This window comes from Eucalyptus grandis, chromosome 5, assembly GCF_016545825.1.
Source record: "Eucalyptus grandis isolate ANBG69807.140 chromosome 5, ASM1654582v1, whole genome shotgun sequence".
NCBI lineage: Eukaryota > Viridiplantae > Streptophyta > Magnoliopsida > Myrtales > Myrtaceae > Eucalyptus > Eucalyptus grandis.
Window position 1 is genome coordinate 61,521,352 of NC_052616.1, and position 13,626 is coordinate 61,534,977.

Sequence of the window (13,626 nt, forward strand, 5' to 3'; positions counted from 1 at the left end):
TCGATGGAAGGTGAAGGTCACAAGAAGAAAGAGACAGAGAGTACAACACAAGTCTCCTTCTTTGTTCTGGATCAAGTGATTGTTACAAGTTCATTTTTCTCTTGTTGAGAGAGAGAGAGAGATGGGAACATTTCTAGGGTTTGTGGTCACCATGACCCTGCTCTTTTGCATGGCTCAAGGCGAAGTCCTCTACTATGATTTCGTGGTGAGTAGGAACATCCCCTTCTTGAGCACTTTAGTTTTGTCCTTTTTTGGGCCATGTAGAACATTTAGTGACTCCGGCACATTCATTACAAGTTTTAGACTCTTTTAGAAGTATTGCAGCTGACCCCGACCTCGTGATTTATAGATATTGTTATATATGGATATTTGATACAAGAATCTCCTTCACATCTAAATCTTCAGCTAGCTAAATCTCAGACTATGCTTGAGGCCGAGCATTACAGCTTTCAAATGCAAATCTACATGACTTTTTCTGAAAATTTGAGCTTCTTGATACTTTAGTAGTAATTCCGCAAAATCTACAGTTGTATGATTTGTTTAATTATTTCTTTGGGTGGTGGTTACCCACCCCATTTGGAGTCTTTATGCCAGAAGAAAGTGCAGGTGCAGGCCTTTGAATAAGTTAATGCCATTTGTAGACAATGACGCGCCAAAGCGGTTTAGCATCAATTTTTTTAAGAGAGATTATTTGAGATGTTTAACGGTCCAAAATTTATGGGATGATTTTTTTATTTGTTGCAGGTGAAGGAGACACCTATTCAGATGTTATGTGGGACAAATCAGACCGTATTGACTGTGAATGGTCTGTTTCCTGGGCCAGAGATTCATGCTCACAAAGGCGACACCATCTACGTTAATGTCACCAACACAGGACCTTATGGAGTCACTATTCATTGGTAAAAATAAAACCATTCCACATCCATCCTCTACACCCCCCACTTTCTTCTCTCCCTCCCTCCCTCCCTCCCTCCCTCCTAATATTATACACACATGCAGGCATGGAGTGAGACAAATAAGATATCCCTGGTCCGACGGCCCGGAGTACATCACACAATGCCCGATCCCTACAAACTCAAGTTTCCTTCAAAAAATCATACTCACTGAAGAAGAGGGCACACTATGGTGGCACGCTCATAGTGACTGGACACGTGCCACTATACACGGCCCTATAATCATTTTGCCTGTCAACGGCACCAACTACCCTTACAAGTTTGACGAACAACACACAATCGTGATATGTATGCTACTTTCAACTAACTTAAATGTCAAAAATAAGTTTTCACTCCTACATGCACAAATAATAGTTAGTATTGTTTTTTCTTAACAAAACTACAATTTGGCATGCAGCTGAATGGTATGCAAGAGATACAAAGGACATAATTGATGAGGCTCTCGCAACCGGAGGTGATCCAGATTTGTCTGTGGCCTATACCATCAATGGTCAACCAGGAGATAGTTATTCATGCTCAAATGGTACCAATTCTATTAAATACGTGAACCTGATATATGCTATTAATATAAAAAAGAAAAGGTCTTATTCATAGGTAATGAAATAAAACCTTACCACTCTACACTAAATGAAATGAGATCTATGCAAAATGATGATGCCTTAAAATTAATTAATGACGATTTTCATATAGGATGAGTAATTTCAGGATTTCCGTCATATACTATTTAATATGGTATTTTTTTTTTTGCAGATTCGACGTACAATTTAACAGCTGTGCAAGGAAAAACTTATCTCCTCCGCATCATCCATTCCGGGTTGAACGAAGAGATGTTTTTCGGCATAGCCGACCACAATATTACCGTGGTCGGAATGGACGGAGCTTATTTAAAGCCGCTTAATACTGAGTACCTCATGATAACTCCCGGTCAAACAATGGATGTTTTGGTCACTGCAAACCAAACCCCCGGTCGCTATTATATGGTTTTTAGTCCGTTCGTCGACACCAATGCCCCGTCCAATGACAATGTCACTAGGGGGATATTCCAATACACCGGCACTTATAACCAATCAGAGACTCCGGTATTACCCGAGCTTCCAGGTTTGACCAATAAGAGTGATGCCGGAAACTTCACCATTCGGTTGAGGAGTTTGAATAGTGCAGAACATCCGTCCACAATTCCGACCAACATCACTAGGAACATTACGATCACGGTGTCCGTGAATCAGCAGCCATGTCCTGCTAATCAAACATGTAACGGTCCAGATGGCTCAATGCATTCAGCAAGCTTGAACAACATTAGTTTTTCGGCTCCCTCAATCAGCATTCTCCAAGCATACTACAAGTAAGTGTTAGACCTAAAAAATTTGATCCTATTTGTTCAGATTGAATATCTTTCTCCAACCGATAAGAGTTCATTCGGGCTGAAACATTCTTCAAATCGAACAAATTTAACTGGTTAAAACCTTCATCGTCTTAAAGCGAAGGCATAATTCAACATCTAAATGTTCTATAACATTATGTTTGTGTGGTGCGTGCAGCAATCTCCAAGGAGTCTACAACAAAACTTTTCCGGATACACCACCTTTCGTGTTCGACTATACCGGGAATGTATCGGCCTTAGGGGAAGCTGCCAATGTGACTACCGAAGTGTTGATGATTAACCATAATGAGGAGGTCGAAATAAGATTCCAAGGGACCAATCTCGGAGCAGCGGAGAATCACCCCATGCATTTGCACGGCTATAGCTTTTATGTCGTCGGGATGGGCGACGGAAATTTCAGCGACTCCTATGTATCGCAGTATAATACAGTTGATCCGCCTTTCGTTAACACCGTCGGACTCCCCAAAAATGGGTGGACAGCAATCAGATTCAAAGCCGATAATCCAGGTACTATGATTTTATCGGTAGAAACGCATAGAAACATATACCTTGCACAGATTTATACTTGTACATAAACACATAATTGACAGACTATTCTGTTACGGGTGCTTGTAGGGGTGTGGTTCATGCACTGTCACTTAGAACGCCATGCGAGCTGGGGAATGGACACAGTCATCGTCGTCAAAGATGGGCCGAACGATGATCAGAAGGTGCTTCCACCGCCCGACGACGTGCCTCCTTGCTCGTAATCAGGATGTTGTTTGCTTCTAGTCCTTAGGACAAAAGCTATTGATATCACACTGGGAATAAACCATCTGAATGTTGTGTCGAAGTTTGCAATGCGGCATCATTCTAATAAGTTTCAATTGTAACACTTGTGTCGGCAAGTAAAAAGTTTTTGTTCGGTCCCACGAGTGACTTGAAATGTATTTTTCCGTTGCCGACAATGAATCCATAAAGTCGATTGATAGGGGTGAAGTTTTCAAAGATATTGACTAAAAGGATAATTTACTACAAGGTTGTCAAACAAAGTCAGCATAGTGAAATATATACAACATGTAAAATAATATATGTATGGAACAAATTCAGCCAAAAATGCGTGCCAACTTGCGATGTTGACATGAAAAGGTCGGTGCAAGCGGAACCATCAATGGCTAGATCTATTATTATATATTGAGAAAATATTATGTAGTCCCGCCCCAACACATCATCGTATTCTCGAGCCACTTAATGATTGATACATGTTTGTCGTGTGTCCAAGTGGGGCCTGACCTTTTACTTTTTTGTCTCTCTTCTTTTGCACCTTGCATTTCACTTCTTCCTTTCATACTCTTTTCTTCCTTTCTTCTTATTGGGGTTTGCTCGTTCTCGTTCTGAATTGGTGAGCAAAATCTTATTCTACTCGAGGGGTTTTAGATGGTTGTGGAATTAAAAGGCGGATTTTGATTCCTTTCTTCATTGGATAGTGATTTCCTCCTCAGCAACACCTCCGACTTGACGTAGTACAGTGTCTCCACCACGCCCTAGCCTCGCCAACAAGCTGATCGCTGACCCGAAGTCGGGGAGCTTTGGTTTGTTGCGCAGGTCGACCAGGACGTTGTCGTGATTCATGTCACGATGGACGACCCGAAGGCGATGGCAGACGGTGGAGAGGAGCTACATGACGAAATGGTAGGCCTCGGGCTGGGAAAGAGGGCATTGGGAGATGAATAAAGGTGGAAAATGGATGGGTTGGGTTAGGTTGGGTTGGATTTGGGTGCATCATAAATGGGTTCAATCGAAATCCACTCATTTAACTCACATTAGCTCATTTATTTACTAAATAATTTACATAGCTCATACCCAATCTAATCTAGACCCAAACCCAAATCTACCTACATAATTCACCCAAAAAGCAGGTGAAAAGGCCTAAGACATCTCTAAATAAAAATAGAAAGAAAAATATGCAAGACAGCTATTGATTTTTCTTTCGAAATCACGGGTCACTCATCATCTCGTCGACGGTGATCCGGGTCTCCGGGTTCATGTCCCGGAGGCATGAAAGGAACCGTCAGAGATCCGGAGATGTCCACTTTGGGCACCGGAACTCGCCTTTGTAGATCTTGCAATACATTGCCATGAGGTTGCGGTCGCTGTAGAAGAGGTAGCCAACGTTGAGGACAAAGATGATGACGCTTCATGACTAGACGTTGACCTCCGCACCGTCGTGAGCCCGCTCGGCGAAGGTCTCCGGCGCGACGGAGACCAGCGTCTTGTGGAGGGTGGAGAGGAGGCTGTCGGCATGGAGCCTGAAATCGGACGCAAAAGAAGGGCCTCTTGTGTTTGGGCCATTTTCTTTGCATTGGGCCATATGGCCTTCTATTCTTTAAATTGTTTAGCAAAAAAATGGGCCAGGGTCAAATTCGAGGTGACTTATATACTACCAATTTCAACAAGTTTGAGTGAATATATATGTTTAAGACTCATTTTAACAGGTCCAGCGATGATGTCGCAGGGGGTGCGACAGTCACGAAGCTCGAAGACAAGGGAGAGAGACCCAAATTTTGAAATATTAAAACAAGAAAGTGAATTTTTGAATATGTTCAATGGGTGCCATATGCCGACCACTGAGTGGACCGAGTGGTAGGACTGCCTAATTTGTATTTATTATCCGCTTCGTAACCCATTTATTATTTTCAAAAAATTCTGCTTTTGATTATTCGAAAATTTCCAAAAAGCCCCTAGAGTGGGACCTGTTTTGCAAAATAAGGTTCGGTATAGTTGGTACCGATTCATAAATTTTCACAACATTACTTCCGCTAATGTAGCCCAAAGATGCATGCGGCCCATCTATAATAAGTCCGGTCCAAACCAATTAACATACTGTATTTCCGACTAACGACATGGTCAAAAAATAAACATTTGGAGGGGAAATGGAGGAGCTGGTTCTAAGGTTTAAATTATAGGGTGACCAAGGTGTGGATAAAGTATTTATGCTCTTGTTTTATAAGAGGGTAGCAGAAAATATTTTGCGAATTGGAGTGGGAGTGGTAGAGTAGTTACTGAAATAGAACCCTTATCCCATCATTAGTTCATATGTACAAAATTCATGTTTTAGAGATGTCAGGGACCTTTGTCTCAACTATGCTGCCACTTCAATGATTTTCGATGAAAATTAACTGAACTAACTACATTGAATTTTCACGCAATGATTTAGGATAAAATTGATAAAATTGAAAAGTTCGAGACTAAATTTATATATATATTCTCCTTGATCTCTAACAACCTTTGGGTAATCCGCATGGACAAGGTCACTATGCTCAATAGCACTAGTGATATTTGTCTGGACACTGGCAATTTAATATGTCGGAAATATGGAGAATAATAAATTTCAAACAAACTTAGGTCCCTTTTTATTGTAGGACATGCGTTGCATTAAAAAAGTTAGGTAACTACTCTACTATTTCCGGAAGCGCATATATTCCAGGGATTCCTCTTTTTTCTTTGATGAACTCAACGCAGTCCAAAATAAATGGGTTTCACTTTGCATAGTACTGCAGCTTATATTTTAGATATATATTAATTAAAAGAATGCGCATGGCATCAACTAATAACTGATAATAACTGATCACTAGAATTAGTGTTCAATTTTCATGAATTGCATACATTCGAGACGCTTAGATGTGCCAAAAATAGTGTGAATATCATTGATTATTAGAGTAATGATAAAATTATAGTAAACAAATCCTTATAATTAGTAAATCGGTTGCTATTTGTTAAGTAGGTTATATTACGTGACACTATCATGAACCCTATTCAAATGTTTTTTTTTAACAAAGGTCCATATAATTTCTCTAAACATTTAGTAGAAGAAGGGTCGGAAATCTCAATAGCCATCTTAAGTTGTAAATACCAGAAATAAACTATAGTTCTTATTAATTGCGAGAGATGATTTGAATAAGTAATTATTTAATGAATATTAAAAGTCAAGTTCACTAATCCCCTCAATGATTTTGTTTTCAGTGGGAGTCCAGTTAACGATTTGTGGATGTTGATGTATATTTGCTAAGATTAGTGAAACAAACTAAGATTAAGCATGGGATTATATGGTCTCATGAGTAATCTATGGGCCAAAGCCCACAAAAGCTAGAGTGAAACCTCGACTAGAGGCCATTTGAGATTGATCGCCACTGTCGACCATGGATCTAGGTATTCAACCTTGATCCCCCCCGGCGCGCGCACGAGATGGTGGCAATCGGCGGTCAAATGGTACTATGATGACTTGGGCAACAATGTGATGGTGGTGGCCATAGGAAGATAGCCGGTGGCTTGATGTTTGCGACCGAGAGAGAGATATGACAACCGGTGCAAGCACGTGCAGGTTACAGTTTTGAATTAGTCTTGTGTGTATAGATAACAGTTATTCATGCGAGAAAACCCCAACAGTAGCATCATCTCTATCATTGTACAACATAACTACTAGGGGTGAGCATGGTCCGGGTTGGTCCGGGCCACCCCCTAACCCTGCACCAACTCCGCCGTGCAAAATGCAGGTGTCGGTCCTCAATTTTAGGGCCGAGGACCGACCCTATTGAGCTGGGACCAAGGACCGGACCGACCCAATGGGTTCGGTCCGGTTCGTGGTCAACCCGGGACCGATCAATAATTTTTTCGTCTTATTTTTTATACTTCCTAAAGCAAACCTACAAATTCAAATTACACATCTATCAACAATACGGTATTGTATAACTAAATTATAAAATACTAATACATATTTAGCAAATTTAAGATGACACAATAATAGGAATTTCATATCCGCTAACCGCTCATCGAGATATGTGACAAGATGTAAAGTTCTTGTAATCATCTATCTTTAATATTTATAACACCATATGCAAAAGCGTTTTCCTGATTATGTAGAGTTCACTCAACCAAAAAATGAGCTTCGCACCACTTGACTAGCATTTGATCATGTAGAATCTACTCAACCAAAAAATGAGCTTTACACCACTTGACTAGCAAATCACCGTAGCAACTGCTAACGATTACTACTCTACTCTTCAAAAACTTCTACCATTTGACACAAATTGAAAAGCAAAGTGCAGCTGAAATTCATTAGTAAAATACAATTAAATCATAAAAAGTTCAAAATACTTAATATAAACCATGAATATATAACTTCACATCTTGTTAATTCACTTGAACTTCTAAACACTTGAAAACAAAACAAACGGCACATAATTAATACTTAAAATTACTATTAGTGCTATTGATAGAACATCTCAATATAATATAATATAATAGACATTTTGTTTAGGTTTGAATATATAAAAGAATTATAAATAATATAATATAATATACGGGGTTGGTCGAGGTTGGACCGACCCAAACTCTTAGGGCCGAGGACCAACCCGCATGCACGGTGTTGGTCCTGGAATTTCGAGACCAAGGACCGACCCGGTCCCCTTGGGAACCGGACCGGGACCGGCGGGGTTGGGCGGTCAGGGGTCCAGGTCGGTCGACCCTAAACCGCTGCTCACCCCTAATAACTACGGGATTCACCCTAGTGACCACCATTCCAACATGGAAGGGGGAGGTAAGGGGTTCAAATCATCACCTTCTCAAGGGGGGATGGGGTGGAGACGCATAAGTTTTAGGAATAGATTTCGACTCCCACGCCCTACAAGAGACATGACAAAAGTCTGAGAGTGAGTATAGAGTAGGCATAGAGTAGGACTGACAAAAAAAATCATTGTACAACATTGTTTCAGATTTACATTTTACTAACAATATGTCTGAATTGCGTTGTTTTATAGAATCGTAGATATTTCAATTGATATTACTCTCCCTCGATTGAAACATGATAGTATTTTTTCCTACCCTTCTCCTTTCTCCAATCCTTCCAAATTTTTATCCGTCCACACAATGTAGGGTATGGATATGCCACCAAAACTAGCATTGTTGGCTTGTTTAACGATAAATAATCAATTCATCATATTATGCATGTTTCAGAAAGGAATGTTGCGTTTCATATGCTAGTAGTAAATTCTCAACTTAATTGAGCCATCAATGGAAGGCAATTCTTACTATAAAATAGTTGTTCTTTTGTCAATTACTCACAATGCTGTAGGAATGAAACTAGATAGACTTTTCTAATCACGCGTGCAAGCAATTAATCATATCGTATTTACATCTTAACCCTAAGACACAGTCAACCTATAAAAAGAAAACAAGCATGTAATCGTAGTCTTTTTAGATTCAATATGGCTAAACTAAGTTTTTTACGTAAGTCAAAACTTAAATATGTGAACTCATGCTAAACATGCTTTAGGGTTTTCAAAACACATGCTTTAGTCAAACTCGGCTGAGGCATTTTATCGAACATTCAGCGGGCGTTGATTGAGGGGATCCCGACAAGCAAACTTGGATTGAGAACAACAAACAAAGGACTGTCATAAGTCGGCTTCAGCATGGGACGACTCATTCGTTCCCAATATAAACATGAAGTTTAGCAAGTTTCGGCCACAAACGAAGAGTACGATCGCGTGTTTAACTCGGACATTTCATCGAGCAGTTAATATGCGCACACTGAGGAGAGAGAAACAGGGCATGAAAACAGGGGAGGTTCGGCTGAGGGTCCCTACCCGGCTCACGGCGTTGGACGGTGGACGAACCCGAAGATTGAGCTACGTCCACCTGCCTCGCGTGCCTCCGAGCCAAGGTCCTCGAGAAGCCGACCCTGAGTTGGCACGACCAACAAAAAAAATCGGAACACAACCTACCGTGGGTTTGGTTCGGGAAGTGGAGAATACTTGCTGGATTTTAAGCTTTTGTATTGGCTATAGTGGAAACGACAACTTATGAAATTGATAAGCTCCTGAATTTGCTCTATATGTAGAGCTAAGCAAGCAACCTAGGTTTGCAGATATATGAAATTTCGATATTACATTCCAATCACTCGGCATATAGATGTACTTGATTACTTAACGAGATGTCAGTATGCAATAAACACATCACGTAAAAATGTATTTACATCATGCAGTAGGATAAGAGGCGTTCATGGCTATGCCGCAGAGGCCTTCCCTTGCTCCAACATCGCACTGCATCCATATGTAACACCCTTCGCTCCATGCCTGGCCCCACGAGTTCTTCACCAGCCAAAATTTGGTGCCATCGTCGCTGGCCCCATATTCGATGGCGGTAACATCGTGGTCCAAATTGGTCCTGCTAGCTCTGGTGAAGACGCTGCTGGAGCAGAACTAGAACTCGAATCCTCCGGCTTCAATGGCCACAGAAACTGGCTGATTGGCGACCGCCTTTCGCAATGCCTTCTTGCTGTTGGCGTGAACGTCTTCATAGCCCTTTATGTTCGTGGTGGGTGCGATGCCGATTCGACATTGCATTCGCCATCCACGCCTGTGTAGGGATAGTTCGTCTTGGTTGTGAGTTCGTGCTTCTCGATGAACTGGAATGCGCTATCCATATAGCCGCCTTCGCATCCTTGGTCCTGGCCACCGACTGTCACAATTGACCAACTCTTGCTCGGAGAGAGAAATCAATTTCGCCATGGTTATTTGGTGAATTCCTTCCACAGCAGCCACCGCTGAAAATTCCCAGCAAGATCCTACGTTTTTGCAACGAAAACAGGAACGACAGTCCTGAATACGATTTTGTAGGACCATTAAGGGTTTTAACAACATATAGGCTCAAAGAGTGTTCAATTGATTAATGAAGGCAAATAATGCTCATTCATGAATTAAATCGCGTCAACTTACCACATTCGCCTTGGTTCTTAATCGGCATCACGGATCCCTTCCTTCTCCAATCCATGCTAGAAGGCGCTGTGGTGACGTTTCTGTACTTGAAAGATGCGGCCTCGTAGGAGCACAGTGGCTGTGGAGGGCATTCACAGAATAACCACTGGAAAATTGATTTCTCTCTCTGAGCAGGAGTTGGTCGACTGCGACATCGGTGGCCAGGACCAAGGATGCGAAGGCGGCTACATGGATAGCGCATTCCAGTTCATCAAGAAGCACAACCTCACAACCGATATGAACTATCCACGCGCAGGTATGGACAGTGAATGCGATGTCGATCGGCATCGCACCCCGCCGCAAACATAAAGAGCTGTGAAGTCAGTCCCGCCAATAGCGAGAAGGCATTGCAAAAGGCAGTCGCAAATCAACCAGTTTCCGTGGCCATCAACGCCGGGGGATTCGAGTTCCAGTTCTACTCCAGCAGCGTCTTCACCAGAGCTTGCGGGACCTATTTGGACCACGGTGTTACTGTCGTCGGATAGAGGGCCACTGGCGATGGCACCAAAACTTGCCCCGCGAGTTTTTTACCAGCCAAACTTTTGTGGCATCGTCGCTGGCCCCCTCTGTGACGAGGTAACACCGGGGTCCAAATCTTGCCCCAAGAGTTCTTCCCCGTCCTTGTAAACGCCCGTTTTGGGCTCGTGCACCTCGTACATGGGATTTTCTCGCTGGAGGGTGCAGCCCACAGCTTGTGAGCTCAAGCTCCCGAAAGGGAGATCACTCTCAGCAGAATGCAGAAACCATGACTTCACCAATGCCAATGTTTACAATGAAGGGTTAGATATAGCCCTCAAAGTGCACATCGAGTGTTTAATGAGAAACGATGCGTGTTGTAGATTTAGGCAGAATCCTTGCTGACCCTAAAACCTTGTCTTTATCACAAGGTTGTCTTCTCACATCCAAATATTCTCTCGATTTGCTTCTACCATCCAATTATTGAGCACAAAAGCGCCTTCCCTTACTTTCCTTTTCTGAACAAAGTTAAGTGCTGAGAAACTTCTCAAGTCTTTCTATTTGAACTCGCTTGGAAGTTTGCCCAGCATACACAACGCAGAGAAAACAAATTGGGTAGCTTCTCCAAGGTCAAATCTACGTGCTTACGAGATGGCGAGTAGTTACCACTAATTTCAATCAAAACACGCGCTCACATTGTCCTAAGAACACTGCTTGTTTCATTTATTAAAAGCATTCACATTCGATGGATTTTCATGCGGTTGTTTGAAATTGCAACGATGCTTAATCAGTAAGGAGCCAAAGAACTGACTGTGAAGCTTGATAGGCACCACCACATCAGATTCACTCACTATGCTGTTTCGAAAAATAGAGGCCTTGGCAGCTGTGATATCTATTCATGGTATCCTGGTCTTCTTTCCCCGTTCTGAATTTGCCCTATAATTGGCAAAGTTCATAAAGCCCCACTTCAGTCGTGGACAGAGGTTGAGAGACACGAAAATTCCGTGGTTAATAAATCTATACTAATAACATTAATAAATTTATTCATAAAAAATTGAAAAGACATTTTTTACTTTAACAAAAGTTATCGTCAAAATAAATTTATATTTTTCAGTAAATTTATCATTATTTAATATCTAGTGAAGTCTATTCATTTATTTTTTAGCTTTATCATGTATTAATAAAGAAAAGGATTTAAATGGGTCACTTTATTTCAGTTTTCTTCCCCAGAGTTGCAACCTATAATCATTTAAAAAACAGCCCAAAGGGCAAAAACCCTAGGCTCGGTTTGACGTCTCCACCTCTCTCGCCGCTGCCTCGCCTCCGTTCTTCCCTTTGCCGTCGAAATTGACTTTATAACCATAAAGTTCAAGGTTAAACTAGGTATGTATGCCTCTGAAATACATAAACAAAGAAAGAGTATTTTCTTATTAATATTGACTAAGCGTTTAAATTTAAAACGAATAAAACAATAAAGGTTTTGTCTGTTAAACAAAGAAAGAGTATTTTCTTATTAATATTGACTAAGGAAAAAAAAATTTTGGGAAATTTTTTTCTCATATTCCAGAATTTGGTTTTCTTAGAAATATGAGTTAATGAAAAATATTTTCCTTCTAACAAAAAACCTCTGTTTAAATTCATGAAAACGAATTCTTCTCTAAAAAATTGAAAATTATTTTCCAAAATATGACTATTTATCAATGTTTGGACCTGGAAACTTTGGGCTTGGTACAAAAATCCACGAGAACTAGCTATTTTTATCAATTTTTGAATGAAACAAAAGGAATGAATGTTTCATCAAGAATAGACAAATAAGAATAGACCCAGAACAAAAAATAGTTTGGTCCGGGAATATTTATAAAATTTTATTATTTTTTTTGTTTCTTTTAATTTTTTAAACAATTTTTATTTTTATTTTTCCTTTCTTTTTATTTTTCTTTTCTTCGGCCGGTCACCGGCCTCCGGCTCCGTGAACAAACGTGGTTGGGCCTCGGCCTCACCTTGGGCCGGGCGAATAGCTAGCCCAAGAAGAAACTTGGGCTCAAGGCTGAAAAAGAAGAAAAAAAGAAGAAAAAGAAGAAGAAGAAGAAGAGAGAGAAGAGTGATTTTGTTCTTTTGTTCCTTCCAAGAAGTGTTTCTTTCGGGAGAAACAACTTTTTTGTTTTAACTTTTTTCTGCTATTTCGTTCAAAAAAAAAAAAACAAAAAAAAGAATAAACATGCCAAACGCGTTTACGCCTTTTTTGGCTGGGCTCTTCACAAGTGTTGTCTCGCCTTTTGCTGTCTTCATGCTAGAAGAAGGGGGCAAATTTTAAATCCTCTTACAATAACAAGATGGGGATAGACTATTCATTCTATGTACTTAGACTCATTTGACCAAAAGTTAGACTCAACATTTTCCGGCAGTTAAAAATGAATACTGGATAGGCCAAGCCGAGTTGGACAAGAATTGCCAAAGCCCGCTAGTAGCAAAAAGCTTACATCTAGAAAGACCAGGCTAATTAAAGTTTTACATTTCAAGCTTGGGCGGGCATGGGTGGATTGAGCCAGCCTTCCACTCGCTGATCGTCTCGACCCGTGAGTGATTTATAATCTGCCAACGCTTGGAACTCTTTTCATGTTCAAATAAATAGGGACAAGTATGATATGGAGTTTCTAGAAAGTGGGCATTAAAATTTCATAGTTTGGTTTCATTGAGAATTTAAATAAAATAAAAAATTAATAAAACCCGAACTTTTTAACTGTACTAGTTGGCCTAGTTTGTAAAAGTAAATCTGAAAAAGTACCCGTCAATTTTAAAGAATGAACATAGCAATAATATGAACTTCAAAACCTCAAATAAAGATTTCATTCCTCTTTAATGTAGTCCTTTTCAACCGTGGATTCTAATGGCTCGAAGATTGAGCTACCTTGAGCCACTTGGACTCGAACCCTGTGTTTACTTTCGCTGAAGTTGTTCTTGATATTTCACGCTGTTTAGCTAGATATTCTGCATTATCGCTTTTATTTGATTTGGAGTTTCGACCGGCGAATCTCTTCCTGCA

At 40.7% G+C, this 13,626-nt stretch overlaps 1 protein-coding gene and 1 long non-coding RNA gene across 2 annotated transcripts; one reads left to right on the forward strand and one right to left on the reverse strand.

Moving 5' to 3' along the window:
• Window positions 1-3,321, forward strand: LOC104445775 (laccase-15). The gene is made up of 7 exons (XM_039312093.1): window positions 1-205; window positions 745-899; window positions 1,000-1,241; window positions 1,351-1,476; window positions 1,704-2,295; window positions 2,492-2,841; window positions 2,950-3,321. The coding sequence occupies exons 1-7, from the start codon at window positions 122-124 to the stop codon at window positions 3,081-3,083; spliced, it is 1,683 nt and encodes a 560-aa protein (XP_039168027.1). The 5' UTR covers window positions 1-121; the 3' UTR covers window positions 3,084-3,321.
• A 5,874-nt stretch (window positions 3,322-9,195) lies between these two features.
• LOC104447692 lies at window positions 9,196-10,942 on the reverse strand. The gene is made up of 2 exons (XR_005550726.1): window positions 10,089-10,942; window positions 9,196-9,971 (listed from the first exon to the last, which is right to left on the reverse strand). It is a non-coding gene; the product is annotated as an uncharacterized LOC104447692 (long non-coding RNA).
• Between the last annotated feature and the right edge of the window lie 2,684 nt (window positions 10,943-13,626).